Source organism: Silurus meridionalis, chromosome 6 (genome assembly GCF_014805685.1).
Source record: "Silurus meridionalis isolate SWU-2019-XX chromosome 6, ASM1480568v1, whole genome shotgun sequence".
Taxonomy (NCBI): domain Eukaryota; kingdom Metazoa; phylum Chordata; class Actinopteri; order Siluriformes; family Siluridae; genus Silurus; species Silurus meridionalis.
The window spans coordinates 4,803,181-4,818,667 of record NC_060889.1 but is presented as its reverse complement, the minus strand read 5'-3'; the positions used below and the strand labels follow the sequence as shown (position 1 = coordinate 4,818,667).

At 47.6% G+C, this 15,487-nt stretch overlaps 1 protein-coding gene across 1 annotated transcript in view; it reads left to right on the top strand.

Annotated features, from left to right (window-relative positions):
- kmt2cb (lysine (K)-specific methyltransferase 2Cb) overlaps positions 1-15,487 on the top strand; it is a 50,677-nt gene that overhangs the window by 8,145 nt on the left and 27,045 nt on the right. The window contains 20 exon segments of the mRNA XM_046852274.1: positions 1,201-1,350; positions 4,022-4,119; positions 4,227-4,336; positions 4,985-5,147; positions 5,970-6,141; positions 6,237-6,351; positions 6,453-6,610; positions 6,703-6,959; positions 7,616-7,702; positions 7,856-8,841; positions 11,626-11,736; positions 12,637-12,747; positions 12,838-12,945; positions 13,062-13,166; positions 13,345-13,526; positions 13,624-13,788; positions 13,890-14,008; positions 14,178-14,258; positions 14,981-15,202; positions 15,300-15,437. Of these exon segments, the coding sequence (XP_046708230.1) occupies positions 1,201-1,350; positions 4,022-4,119; positions 4,227-4,336; positions 4,985-5,147; positions 5,970-6,141; positions 6,237-6,351; positions 6,453-6,610; positions 6,703-6,959; positions 7,616-7,702; positions 7,856-8,841; positions 11,626-11,736; positions 12,637-12,747; positions 12,838-12,945; positions 13,062-13,166; positions 13,345-13,526; positions 13,624-13,788; positions 13,890-14,008; positions 14,178-14,258; positions 14,981-15,202; positions 15,300-15,437 (3,638 nt within the window).

Genomic DNA, 15,487 nt, shown 5'->3' with positions numbered 1-15,487 from the left:
TGTCATCCATACACAAACATCCAAAACACACACACACACACACACACACACACACACACACACACACACTCCTCCTAGTGTTGTGTATCAGGGAGTTATTGATCTCAGATGTTCTGCTCCGTCTATAAAAGGTTGTTTACCTGTGGACCTCATTAACAGCCTTCTAACTATACCTTCACCTCCTCATCCCTCTCTCCTTCTCCACCTCCCCATCCCTCTCTCCTTCTCCACCTCCTAATCCCTCTCTCCTTCTCCACTTCCTCATCCCTCTCTCCTTCTCCACCTCCCCATCCCTCTCTCCTTCTCCACCTCCCCATCCCTCTCTCCTTCTCCACCTCCTCATTCCTCTCCTTCTCCACCTCCTCCTCCTCTCTCCTTCTCCACCTCCTCATTCCTCTCCTTTTCACCTCCTCATCCCTCTCTTCTCCACCTCCACATCCCTCTCCTTCTCCACCTCCTCATCCTCTCTTCTTCTCCACCTCCCCATCCCTCTCCTTCTTCACCTCCTCTCCTTCTCCACCTCCTCATCCCTCTCCTTCTCCACCTCCTCATCCCTCTCTCCTTCTCCACCTCCTCACCCCTCTCTCCTTCTCCACCTCCTCATTCCTCTCCTTTTCACCTCCTCATCCCTTTCTCCTTCTCCACCTCCTCACCCCTCTCTCCTTCTCCACCTCCTCACCCCTCTCCTTCTCCACCTCCTCACCCCTCTCTCCTTCTCCACCTTCTCATCCCTCTCTCCTTCTCCACCTCCTCATTTCTTTTCCTTCTTCACCTCCACATCCCTCTCTCTTCTCCACCTCCTCATCCCTCTCTCCTTCTCCACCTCCCCATCCCTCTTTCCTTCACCACCTCCCCATCCCTCTCTCCTTCTCCACCTCCTCATTCCTCTCTCCTTCTTCACCTCCACCTCCTCATTCCTCTCTCCTTCTTCACCTCCACATCCCTCTCCTTCTCCTTCTCCACCTCTTCATCCCTCTCTCCTTCTCCACCTTCGCATTCCTCTCTCCTTCTCTATCTTTTTCTCCTTATCAGTGTTCTTCTCTACCTCTTCATTTTTCTTTTCAACATTTTTCTCTCTCTGGTTTCGTTCTCTTTTATGTGTGTATATTTCTTGAGATGTAAATGATCATTGTGTGTGTGTGTGTGTGTGTGTGTGTGTGTGTGTGTGTGTGTGTGTGTGTGTGTGTTTTGTTCCTCCAGCGAGCGGCTCTGTGCCTTTTGCTACTGTGGAGAGCGAAGTCTGCTCGGTCAGGGCGAACTGAAGCTCTTCAAGGCCACGCTGGGATGCGACCCTCCGCTCCACCGTAACCATGACAACAGCCAATCAGGGAGGCCCAGGGGTCTGGAGAGGTACATCTGACTACTGACAACTGAGTGTGTGTTTTATCTTCAGGGCTGAAATGAGTTTTTCTTAAACCTGTGACTTGTTTAAAAATCAGTGGTTAGACGTGGAACAATAACGAGCATCTGGAGCTACGCTATGTTCCCTTTGCTATAGTGCGCCGCGTTACCGTGCGATTACCCATCATGCACTGGTGAGTCCTGCAGTACAGGATGTGAGCCTCAGCGTGCGCTCAGCCCTACAAAGGGCCCTTGCTGGAAGGCTGCCTAATTTGTTTCGACCCTCAGAACCAATCAGGAGCCCCGATGATGTAATGCAGCACGGGTGTGAAGCTGGCCGAGAGCCAGTGCTGCTCTGCCTCACACACACACACACACACACACACACACAGTTTGTTTAGGAGAGAGGAGGAGGAGAAGGGAGGAAAACAATAGGATGAAAAGTGCAGACGAGTGCGCAGTGACTCGAGGGACGTCTTCCACTTTGTTAGCGCTGCTACAGTTGCAGCTAACACAATAAACTGAACGTTCACTGCGTTAAACTGGTTCTGACCCGAAATATCTGCTTCTGACCCTAATCGTCCCGTTCTGAAATTCTTTATTCCGTTCTGATCTTCTTTATTTGTTTTTGGCCCACAATATTTGGTTCTGACCCGTTATATCTGGGTTTGGCTTGTTTTATCCGGGTCTGACCCGCTTTATCCTGGTCAGACCTGCTTTATTCGCGTTCTGACCAGCCTGTTCTTGTTCAACTCTACTTTATCTGGTTCTGACCCAAATCGTCTGGTTCTGACTTGCAGTATTCGGTTCGGATTCCTTATATCCTGGTCAGACCTTCTTTATTTGGTTCTGACCTGCTTTATCTTGTGCTTACCTGCTTTATTCAGTTCTGACCCACGTTTTCTGTTTCTGACTTGCTTTCTCTGGTTCTTACCTCCTTTATATGTTTTTGACCTTTTTTCTGGTTCTGACTCGCTTTATCCAGTTCTGACCCACTTTATCCTGGTCAGACCTGCTTTATTCGGGTTTTGACCTGCTTTTTCTGGTTCTGACCCTCTTCATTCGGTTCTGACCTGCTTTATCTTGTTCTAATCTGCTTTTTTCCACATCTGCTCCACTTTATCAAGGTTCTGATCCTCTTGTATCCTGGTCAGAACATAGTTATTTGGTTCTGACATATAGTTTTGACCTGCTTTTATCTGCTTCTAACCCTCTTTATCCAATCAGCCCACAGCTGATCAGATTTTCACCAATGGCCTGTAAGACACGCCCATTTTCTTCCTAAAGTACGGACTTAAGGACACGCCCACATTTCCATCTATGGCTTCTAAGACAACGGATAAAAGCCATGCCCACATTTTATTCTGCTTTATTCCCACCCACTGTTGAGCTCATTTGCATATACGAACTCTGACATTTCCATCGATGTTCCTTGAGACACGGCGGCGTGAATCAGAGAGATTCGGACGAAGAAGAGACGCGTCGTTTTCGTCTTTCTGTCGGCGTTGAGTCATTTCCGTATCGCTGCCGTATCAGTCCGTGACTTTATGCTAAATATCGGTGAAGCGAACACGCCTGTGAGTCAAAGCCTCCAGCTGCTGAATGTCAAGTGTGAATTAACACCTGCCTCCTCTCATGCTCTCTCATGCTCACACGCTCACGATGAAGGAGTTTCTGCAGATCCACCACGCTGCCTATAAACACCCATGGGAAAGGCCACGTCTCTGCTCGAGCGGCTGACATTTAGCTGCTGGTTTCTTCTCTCTCTCTCTCTCTCTCTCTCTCTCTCTCTCTCTCTCTCTCTCTGCTTTGCCCCTGGTGGCGTTGTTAATATGGTGCTTTCTATTCTCATCGCTCGTCACCAGAGGCATCAGACTCGTCTCCTAGTGAGTCACGGCTCATCTGCACTCTTCAGCTCGCCTGGTTTCACTTCACCAGGAAGTGAACGGTCCATGACACCAACCCAACACTTCTCACTTTCTCTTCTACGAGTTCTCACGCTTCTGGGTGTGTAAAGGGGGCGTGGCCTGAGGACGTATGCCTCTGTATACACCAGTCTCACAGAAGCAGGTGATCAAAGAGAAGTGGGTGTGGTCAGGGTTGTGCCTTCAGTCATAATGAGGACGTGTCTTTTGTTGATTGTAGTCAAAGAAGCTTTAATCTGACAGAGGTAGGCATAGACTTGTGAAGGAGGTGTGGCCTGTGTGTGCTTTAACAGTAAAGTAGGTGTGGCCTCTAACAATTACAGTGAAGGAGGTGTGGCCTCTGTATCAATCGCAGTGAAGGAGGTGTGGCTTCTGTAATAATCACAGTGAAGGAGGTGTGGCTTCTGTAATAATCACAGTGAAGGAGGTGTGGCTTCTGTAATAATCACAGTGAAGGAGGTGTGACCTCTAATATTTACAGTAAAGGAGGTGTGACCTCTGTAATAGTGATAATGAAAGAGGTGTGGCCTCTATCAGTCCCAGTGAAGTAGGCAAATCACAATGCAGTGGGCGTGGCCTCTCTGTCATTCCTAGTGAAGGAGGTGTGAAAGTCTTACTGAAGTATGTGTGGCTTCTCTGCTACCTATCAGAAGTCTGATATAAGTGGGTGTGGCCTATACACCTCCAGTCAGCCTAAGAGAGAAAGGAGGCATGGCTAAGATAACGCGTTAACTGCTGACTCGTTTGTTTGTTAGCGGCGGAGTGGACGAAGCGGGACGCAGGTTTTGGGATGAGCTTCATCGCGTCGGTTTACCAGAGGACGTAGACGTTCAGTCTCTCTTCACCGAGTCAGGTGACCACCCACCTGCACCTTTCTCACCTTTACACACTCAGACCTGGTGACGTGCTGATCGGAGGCGTTCACGTGACGTGTGTGTGTGTGTGTGTGTGTGTGTGTAGGTCAGTGCTGGGCCCATCAGCGGTGTGCTCTGTGGTCGGAGGGCGTGTGCCAGGCGGAGGACCAATCACTGCTCTACGTGGACAGAGCCATCCTCTCAGGGAGCACAGAGGTAAGAGGGGACGAGGACTTGCTCATTATCTCACACACACACACACACACACACACACACAAACACACCAGAAACCTTTTTGCTTTACCGTCTCCTGTTAAAAAACAAGTTATAAATATTCCTAATCCATAAATAACTGCCTTCTACGTCACACGCTGACATTTAAGATGAGCACAGGAGGGGGTCGGGGGGGGGGGCTGAAGGTCACGGCTGGCTCAGAAAAGGTCACCGCGGTCGCTGTGTGTGTGTGTGTGAAAGATAAAGTTGAACTGGGGTTGTTCCGGCTGAAAAGGGAACAGGAGGGAAATAATGTAGGTGTTTTGAGGAAGCGTTTGATACTCTGTGTGTGTGTGTGTGTGTGTGTGTGTGTGTGTGTGTGTGTGTGTGAGGGAAGACACACTCGCCCACTTTCACCCGGCCCTGAGGGTGAACACGTGGGTCACGTTAGGGATGTGGTGAGATGAGGGACAGAGAAACGTCAGAGCGACAATGGAGATGAAACGAGTGTTATGTGAATAATACACTAATGTATACCCCTCTCGCTCTCTCTCTCTCTCTCTCTCTCTCTCTCTCTCATGCTGTCTATCTTTACCTTTCTTCCTCTCTCTTTCTCCCTCTCTCGGTCCCCCGTTCCCCCCCTCCCTGCAGCATTGTGCATATTGTAAGCGCCTTGGAGCATCCATTAAGTGCTGTGAGCAGGGGTGCGACCGCTCGTACCATTATCCATGTGCGGGAGGAGCCGGAACCTTCCAGGACTTCAGGAAGCGCTCGGTCCTGTGCACGAAGCACGTGGAGCTCGCTGTCAGTAAATGTGAGACCAGAACCACTTCTCCATTTCTCCTTCTTTACAAAATATTCTATATATATATATATATATATGTGTGTCTATTAGGGCTGTGAAAATTAACGACACAAATGTTATTAACGCGTGATTAATGCAGCGCTCATTTCTGTTTGACCATTTTTATTAAAATGATAAATAAATACATATAAAAAAGGCGACATTAAAACCCAACACACGTTTATTTTCTTTACTCAGTTATTCAAAATAAATAAACTCCACCGAAAAATCATTTTGAATCAGTAAACATTCGTTTTTTGTTGATGCGCAAAGTCTCAAATCAGCAACAAAATCCGACATGATGCGCACAATAAACCCTCTGGGGGTCGACAAACGCGCCGGCGAGTTTTGTGGCATTTTTTTCCTCTTAATGACGAAACAAACATAAATAACTGTTTTTTTTTAATCGTACTGATAAGAGCAATAAATCATTCGAATCTGTAAAGGGTCTACTTTCATTTGTATACACTCATAATAGCAAAACAACACAGTGCTTTTGTAAAATAAAGGAAACAGACAGGGGGCGCTCTCTGCTGTCTCCGTCATCTCTCTTCACAAACACATGGATAAAACAACAGATACAAATGTGTGATTGAGGTTCGAATAATCACGAGCGAATATTTTAATTAATTACAGTATGTAATCTAATAAAATCTGAAATATTATAATAGTTATTAAAACGGTAATCGAGAAGATTTAATAATACCAGGAATTTAATACATCAACTGATAAGTCATACCTTGTGTGTGTGTGTGTGTGTGTGTGTGTGTGTGTGTGTGTGTGTGTGTGTAGCGACGGAGGAGGTAAAGTGTGTGCTGTGCGATAGTCCTGGTGATTTGATGGACCAGCTGTTCTGCACCAGCTGTGGTGTTCACTACCACGGCATGTGTCTGGACGTCAGCGTGACCCCTCTGAAGCGAGCAGGATGGCAGTGCCCGGAGTGTAAAGTGTGCCAGACGTGCAAGTGAGTGTAAACGTGTGAGGAAGGGGCGGGGCTTCTTTTGGGTATTAAGCGATAGACTATGTGCTGAGGGTTGTTATGGGTTTGATGGTTGTCAGGAACCCAGGCGAGGACTCGAAGATGCTGGTGTGTGATGTGTGTGATAAAGGCTATCACACCTTCTGCCTGCAGCCCGTCATGGAGTCGCTTCCCACCAGCAGGTGGCGGTGTCAGGTAACGCATGGAGTGTATGGCTGTTATACGGAGACGTATGGAGTTGTGTGATGGGAAGTTGAGTGTGTGTGTGTGTGTGTGTGTGTGTGTGTGTGTTACAGAACTGCAGGGTGTGTGTGCAGTGTGGCACTCGCAGCACCAGTCTGCTATGCGAGAGCTGCTCCAGGCAGCACGACTCGTCCCACCTCTGCTCCCTGTGTGCTGGAAACCTGGACACCGAGCTCCATAAAGACCTTCTGACCTGCCATCAGTGCAAACGGTACAAACCCTGACCCGAACGCCGCGTAAACCCCAGTGACGTGTCGCGATCGCGTTAGCGTCATTCCCGTGTTTTTTTTTTTGTTCCTGCAGGTATTTTCACGTGGAGTGCGAGCGGCAGCTGGAGTGTCATGTGGAGCTCCAGGCTGGAGAAGATTACACTTGTTCGGTGTGTAAAGTTTCCACGCCTGCCGAGACGGACGTGCGCGAAACACACTCAGACGTCGACGTCGAAACACGACCTGCACAATCAGACATGCAGTCCGAACCAGCACAGGGAACGGAACCGGGCCGGACCGGCACTGAGCCGCAGAGCCAGGTGGAGGACGAGATGGAGCACAAGGAGTCCGGTAAGATCCGGGTCTGATCCTGCTGAGCTTTACACAGCGCCTCTACAGGATAACAGAGCAAACAAAGTTAGGCTAACTATCATCCACACTGAGATTATAACATCGTGCTGGGATTGGATAAAACTCCTTCAGGAGTGTACGGGATTAGGTGGAAATCACACTCCTGAAGGAACTGCAACCAATTAGTTAGAACTTCTTCAGTAGTGTATGGGATCGGTTCAAGTTTCTCTAGGAGTGAATGGGATTGGTTCAAGTTCCTTCAGGAGTAAATGGGATTGGTTCAAATTCCTTCAGGAGTGAATGGGATTGGTTCAAATTCCTTCAGGAGTGAATAGGATGGTTCAAGTTCTTTCAGGAGTGAATGGGATTGGTTCAAGTTCCTTCAGGAGTGAATGGGATTGGTTCAAATTCCTTCAGGAGTAAATGGGATTGGTTTAAGTTCCTTCAGGAGTGAATGGGATTGGTTTAAATTCCTTCAGGAGTGAATGGGATTGGTTGGAACTCCTTCAGGAGAGTGTGTGAGCTACAGTTCTCCGCAGGCTTTTCATTTTTTCAGACTCGTACACTTTTTATTTTCTGTTTTCCGGCGCTGTCGTTATTTCCACTCCGTTACGTAACTGCGCTTGAACTAACGGTGAACGTTCCTCCTTTTTCAGAAGCGTGTGCAGATACGAGGTATGAAAATCCCCAACATGCGGCCAGTGAAGCTTTAGCAGAAGGACACACGTGTGAAAAGGTTCCAGGTACTGCCTTCATGTTCACGTTCTTCTTCTTCTCGTTGCTTAGCGATGTTTCCACGCGCCTTGCCAGTCGTGTTTGGCGGAAAGTCTGAAAGTTTTATGGCTGGACTACGGGAAAGTGTAACTCATGGTGTTTTTTATCGTGTCTCGCCACAGAACCTTCTCAGGACACGAAGCCAGCTGGTAGTCCAGAAGCTTCTCAGCAGGAGCCAGATCCGTCCCCTGAGCCGAACTCCGTCCAGTCTCTCACTCAGCCCATTAAAGCAGAGTTGCCTCATCACCCAGAAATCCATTCACCGTCTGGACCTCCAGAAACATCATGTCTCCAAGAGGAGGAGCTCAAATCCAGCCTGGAGGAGCAGAAATTCGAATCCACCAAAGACCTCGACTCTGAAGCTTCTAATGAGGAACCTATGGAAGTATCATTTTCAGAACCGTCCGACGAGAAGAAAGCAAGTTTCGTGCCAAAGCTAGAGAAGGACGTGGGCCGTCTCGAAGAGAAAACGTCTAAGGAGGAGGAGCAAAATGAGGTTCCTGGGAGCCTCACAGAGAAGGACAGTGAAAGATCTACGGAAACCCCTGCATCAGAAATCGTAGATGAAGATTCCGCTGTGCAGGAACACCATGTGTCTTTTGAAATCAGTCCTACGCAAAAGGAACAAGGACCTTCCAAGGACCTCCTGGTGGAGCAGAGTGAGAGGACCAGTGAGGATTGTAAAAGGTCTTCTGAAGGTCGCTTGGTAGAAGAATGTGCCAGAGCTCCTGACAGAGTCCAATCTGAGGTTGAAAACCTTCCAGCGAAGGAAGTGGTGGAGAACTGTGGAAGATCTTCGGAAGAGTTTTCATTGGAGGATCGTCAGAGTCCTTTTGAAGGGCTTTCTGAGGTGATGGATTTCGGTATGGACGATGAGAGAAGCTTGGCCAAGCTGAGCTCACTGGTGGAAGAGAAAACGTCGCTGAAGCCACCGGTGGTCAGGCAGCCGGAGAGTTTTCACTGCTCCATGATCAACCCACAGCCTTCCGGAGAACCGAGCAGCAACGTGCCTTCATCCACCTTCATACCACTCATGCCAAAAATAGGCATGGGCAAGCCTGCCATCTCCAAGAGGAAGTTCTCACCTGGAAGACCCAGGATCAAGCAGGTAGGAAACCACATATAACTACTGCTTTTAGTGTTTTGCTGATCTGAAGGTCCCTGAGGTTTGTATTTCATGTTTCTGGAACCCGGTTTCAGAACTTCCATGATCGTGAAGGGGTTTTGGAGGATTGTGGTTTGTATGGAGGAGCGTGGTGTTTAAGGGGGAGCGTGGTGTTTATAAAGGAGTGTGTTTTTTTAAGGAGGAGCGTGGTGTTTATGGAGGAGCGTGGTGTTTATGGAGGAGCGTGGTGTTTATGGAGAAGCGTGGTGTTTAAGGGGGAGCTTGGTGTTTATGGAGGAGCGTGGTGTTTATGGAGGAGTGTGGTGTTTATGGAGGAGTGTGGTGTTTATGGAGGAGTGTGGTGTTTATGGAGGAGTGTGGTGTTTATGGAGGAGTGTGGGGTTTATGGAGGAGCGTGGGGTTTAAGGAGGAGCGTGGGGTTTAAGGAGGAGCGTGGGGTTTAAGGAGGAGCGTGGAGTTTATGAAGGAGCGTGGTGTTTAAGTAAGAGCGTGGTGTTTAAGGAAGAGCGTGGTGCTTATGGAGGAGCGTGCGGTTTAAGTGGGAGCGTGCGGTTTAAGGAGGAGCGTGGTGTTTATGGAGGCGTGGTGTTTATGGAGGAGCGTGGTGTTTATGGAGGAGCGTGGCGTTTATGGAGGAGCGTGGCGTTTATGGAGGAGCGTGGCGTTTATGGAGGAGCGTGGCGTTCATGGAGGAGCGTGGCGTTCATGGAGGAGCGTGGCGTTCATGGAGGAGCGTGGCGTTCATGGTGGCGTTCATGGAGGAGCGTGGCGTTCATGGAGGAGCGTGGCGTTCATGGAGGAGCGTGGCGTTCATGGAGGAGCGTGGCGTTCATGGAGGAGCGTGGTGTTTATGGAGGAGCGTGGTGTTTATGGAGGAGCGTGGTGTTTATGGAGGAGCGTGGTGTTTATGGAGGAGCGTGGTGTTCATGGAGGAGCGTGGTTCCTCTATGTTTTTTTTATGGTCAGCGTGATGGTGAAGGAAAAGAGCATGTTTTTTGCTTGGCATCCTGTAGGCTTCATTTCAGACGTGCTTCATTGCAGCCATCACGTCACCTCATTCACGTGTTTGTTTCTTCCTGCTTGTGTTTTTTGTCTTAATTTACATTCAGGAGAAAAATGATTAAAATGTAGTATTACAAATTACAAACATTTTTACTTTTATTTCTTTTTATTGATGTAAATTAAATAGTTATTCATTTTTATTACTTGTTTTTATAATTTTTTGTGGGGAATTTAAGCGTTTTTTTTTTTTTTTATTCAGTCAGTTCGGGTTAAAGAGGTTGAATAAATATAATAAATAAAGAAGAATGTTATAAAATATAAACATTTTAAAAATCTTTGAAAAAAAATTACAAAAATCTTCAAAGTGAAAAAAGAACAAAATACAGCAGCAAGAATTAGTTTTTTCGACAGAAGCGTGTGTGTGTGTGCGTGTGTATGAGTGTGTATGTGTTTGTTTATGAATGAAAAAGTACGTATATGAGTGAGTGTGTTTCAGTGTATATGTGTGCGTGTGTGTATGATTGTCTACGTGTGTGTGTGTGTGTGTGTGAATGAGAATGTATGCATATGATTGTGTACGTGTGAAAGCATGTGCGTGTGTTCGTGTGTATGAGTATGTTTTGTGTGTGTGTATGATTGTGTACTTGTGAAAGCGTGTGTGTGTGTGTGTGTGTGTGTGTGTGTGTGTGTGTGTGTGTAAGTGTGCATGTATATCAATGAGAGTGTATGAGTATGTTTTGATGTGTGTGTGTATGTGTGCGCATGTATATCAATGACTGTGTGTGTGTCTGTGTGTATATGATTTTGTACTTGTGTGTGTGTGTGTGTGTGTGTGTGTGTTTAAGTATGGGATGTGACTGAGTGTGTGTGTGTGTGTGTGTGTGTGTGTGTGCATGTATATCACTGAGTGTGTATGAGTGTTTGTGTAAGTGTGTGAGTAAGCGTGTGTATATGATTGTACATGTAAGAGTGTGTGTGTGTGTGTGTGTATGATTGTGTATACGTGTGAGAGCGTGTGTGTGTAAGTGTGCATGAATATCAATGAGTGAGTATGAGTGAGTGTGTTTTGTGTGTGTGTGTGTGTGTGTGTGTATATGATTGTACATGTGTGATTGTGTGTGTGTGTAAGTGTGCATATATATCACTGAGTGTGTATGAGTGTTTGTGTAAGTGTGTAAGTAAGCGTGTGTGTGTATATGACTGTACATGTGTAAGAGTGTGTGTGTATGATTGTCTACGTGTGTGTGTGTGTATGTGTGTGTGTGTATGATTGTGTACGTGTGAGAGCGTGTGTGTGTGTGTGTGTGTGTGTGTGTGTGTGTGTGTGTGTGTGTGTGTGTGTGTGTGTGTGTGTGTGTTCTCAGGGTCAGTGTTGCGTGCCTTGCATGCTGCTGCCTTTTTCTGGAACCTTCTCGCTGACATCATCACATCGTTCACCACAGAGGAGGAAGTGGGACGCCGAGTTGGCTCCGCCTCTTCCTGTCCTCTAGCAGGATTTTTTTTGGCGATCGAGCATCGTTTGCAGTCGGCGTCATCTTGCGCTCGCCTCCATAACACCGGCTCTTTGTTATAACCATGAACACGTGTGTGTGTGTGTGTGTGTGTGTGTGTGTGTGTGTGTGTTTATGCCTTTGTTTGATTGCTTTCTTTTAAGTTGTTGCATGATTCTCGCCCACATCCTTCTCTCTCTCTCTCTCTCTCTCTCTCTCTCTCTCTCTCTCTTTCTCTCTCACTCTCTTTCTCTCTCGCCCACCTGACTCTCAGGGAGGATGGAGTGCGCCCCCTAGACTGAGCTCCCCCTCTCTGTCCCCGGTTTGGGACGCCCCAAAAAGCAGGCAGGACCACAGTATGGTGGGCGTCTGGAGCATCCGTGTGGTAATTACATCTCCCATATCTACCCGAACTGACATCCCTATTCACAGAAACGTTTCTCCCAGACACTGGGATGTGTGACGTGTGTGTGTGTGTGTGTGTGTGTGTGTGTGACATGTCTCTCCACATACAGGATAGAGAACAACAAACACACAGATTCATGAATCATAAATGATGGACATGTTATATTCTTTATTAAAAAGTGAAATGATGAAATGACACAAAAAGACAGATGGAGGGACAGACAGATATTAAAAGACAGACAGACAGACACATATAGAACAACAGAGACCGGATGACAGACTGATGAAGAAGAGCAGACACATATAGACTGATGATTAGACAGACAGGTCAAATACAGGCAGACAGACACGTAGATCAATGTAGACTGATAAAAGGGAGACAGACACTAACAGACAGACCGATATATAAAGACAGACACATATATAGACTGATGATTAGACACAGACAGTCTAGACAGACGGCTAATAGACAGACAGATCGATATCAGGATTTACCAACAGACAGACAGATCAACATGGACAGACGGACACATCTTCAGAACTACACTCCTCTCTTTTCGTTCTTCTCGAAACAATCTCACGTTAATAAGTGATGCTCGTGCTGATCATGTTCCTCCACCACATTACGCTGTGGCCGTGTCCAGGTGGTCATGTGATCCATCCTCACCTGGATTAAAAACACATCTGCTGAGAAAAACATCGCTGCTGCTGCTGAACCTCATCACAGATCTGTTATATGAATGATCTGGGTTTTTTTCTCTTTGCAGAGTAAACAGAGGGTTATAAGGTCACGTCCTGGGGATGTTTCAGAATTTGGTCGTGTTTTTTTTTTTTTTTTTTTAATTGAAGGTCGATCAATGAGATCTCTGTGTGTCCACAGGGTCGGGGATCAGGCTTCCCGGGGAGGAGGAGATCCCGAGGGGCGTGGCTTTCGGGTCGAGGTGGTCGTGGCCGATCCAGGATGAAGAACGGCGTGGTCTCTGCACCGGGAGTACGTGCATCCTGTTGTGTTAGCGTGGTATTTTCAATGCATAATTGTTTTTTTTTTTCGTTTAAATGAGAAAATGTTTTTCGCTCGCAGGGGAGCGCCATGGAGCCGCAGATTTACCCGTTCAGAGAAGAAGAGGAGAACTCCATGCACAACACGGTGGTGATCTTCTCCAGCACCGACACCTTCACGCTCAAACAGGTATCTGGATTCTGATTGGTCGGAAGGTTGATGATTAAAAGCACGCCCCTCTGGCCTTTTCTCCTCGTGATGTAGTTTTCATTATTCGTTGTGTCTGATGTCTGGCTCTTTCTCAGGACATGTGTGTGGTGTGTGGAAGTTTCGGGCAGGGTGTGGAGGGACGTCTGATCGCCTGCGCCCAGTGTGGACAGTGTTATCATCCGTACTGCGTTAACATTAAGGTCTCACACACACACACACACACACACACACACACACACACACAAGTCATTATAAGAATTTTTAATCCGCCTGGTTTAATGTTGCCATGGTTGCCTGGCGTGTTGCTACAGTTGTGACCATGATCTTTCTGTGTGTGTGTGTGTGTGTGTGTGTGTGTGTGTGTGTGTTGACCTGCAGATCACTAAAGTGGTGCTGAGTAAAGGCTGGCGGTGTTTGGAGTGTACAGTGTGTGAGGCATGCGGCCAGGCGAGCGACCCCGGGCGACTCCTGCTGTGTGACGAGTGTGACATCAGCTACCACACCTACTGCCTGGACCCGCCCCTGCAGAACGTCCCGAGCGGGAGCTGGAAGTGCAAATGGTAGCGCGCTGAGCTCGGATCGGCGGTGTTTGTGTGTGTTGTGAAGATGATGATGATGATGATGATGATGAAACGTGTGGATGTATCCTGTCTGCAGGTGTGTATCGTGCACGCAGTGCGGCGCCACGTCACCCGGCCTGAGGTGCGAGTGGCAGAATAATTACACCCAGTGTGCGCCGTGTGCCAGCCTGACATCCTGCCCCGTCTGCCAGCTGGACTACAGCGAGGACGAGATCATCCTGCAGTGCCGCCAGTGTGACAGGTGTGTGTGTGTGTGTGATGAAGCTCCTCTTTATACACCCAGCGTACTCGACTCTTCACTCCACAGCTGACCAAAATAAACCCATTGTTTTTGGTCTGCAGGTGGATGCACGCGTCGTGTCAGGGCTTCCACTCTGAGGACGAGGTCGAGAAGATCTCCGACAGCAGCTTCGACTGCAGCTTGTGCCAAGGCCAGGGCTCGCTCTCTCCAGGAGCCAGAGGTTGACGCAGCACACGCACACACATTCATTTCATTCTTTCTATACGCCGTATAACGACGTACATTCAGATAACAATACAGGCTTAACTTCAATTTTCAGCTTCACGTGTCTATTTTTTATTTCTCTCTCCCCCTCTCTCTCTCTCTCCCTCCCACACTTTTGTACACAGTATCAGCTCCTAAGCCTCATACGGATTTCCTTTCGGCGCTCCCTGTGACTCCGCAGATCGCCATCAAGTCGAGGGATCTGGGTAAAAAAGAAAACATCTGTGACACTACAGTCAACTTTTAAATAAATGATTTTTTTATTTGGCTACATAGACCAAAAGTATTGGGACACCCGACTTTTCCACCCATGTGAGCTTCTTCTCTTAATTGTTCTCACAAACACAGAGGCACCCAATTTTATAAAAGGTTTTTGGATGCTATGGCATAATATTTTCCCTTCGCTTGAACTCGAAGACCCGAAACCTCCGTGAAAGATCTGCCGCACCCCGGGCCTCCTCACCTCATTTACCACACTTTACTGATACCTTTATGGCTGAACGAATCGCTACAAAATCTCCACAAAATCTTGTGAAACATCTTCCCAGAAGAGTGGAATAAATGTGAAATAGGATGCTCACAAACAAGCAAGAAGCAATGTTATGGTCAGGTGTCCACAAACCTTTGGGTGTAAAGTGTAACCTAAAATTTGAAATCCATAACGACTTCTGCTTTCCACTGTTGTTACGAGAGCGGCCTCTAGAGGCGAATCACAGATGCTACGTGCTGTTTGTTTTTACACGCGAGACTGCGCGCTGCACGAAGAGCGCTATAATAATATATTCATTATTTATAATTAACTTTAGAATTAACTAAGGATTTGAACTCACAACCTTTTGTTCCAAAGTCCAATGCCTTAAGCACTAAGTGACCACGTCCTCCTGAGAGGCTCAAGTAAAGTTCTGTACCTGTTTTTTTTTCCCATCAGGTTTGACGAGGACATACACGCAGGACGGAGTGTGTCTCACCGAATCGGGTCTGTCCCAACTCCAGAGCCTGGCTAACTCCTCCTCCAGGCGCAGGAGGACGAAACCAAAGCTCACGCTCAAGATCATTAACCAGAACAGTGTGGCTGTCCTTCAGACGCTACCGGACCCTCAAGGCGAGCTCTCTCGGGACGTCGACCTCGACGACGCCAGAGGTTACCATCGTACGTTTTTTTATTGTAGACCGTCATTTGGTGGAATTCTAAACGTGTATTTGAGGTTAAAGGTGTGTGTGTGTGTGTGTGTGTGTGTGTGATGCAGAAGCGGAGCTCATAGACGGCGAAGGGAAGTCAGATTCGAGCCCCGAGAGAGAGACGGCGGGAGAGGACGAGTCTAAAGGAAGCGAGGGCTGCAAAAAGAGGAAGCGGAAGCCGTATCGACCCGGTGAGAAACACAAGCGTAAGAGCGGGATTCCTGATTTCACTTCTTCCAGGCACACTTTCGTTTAT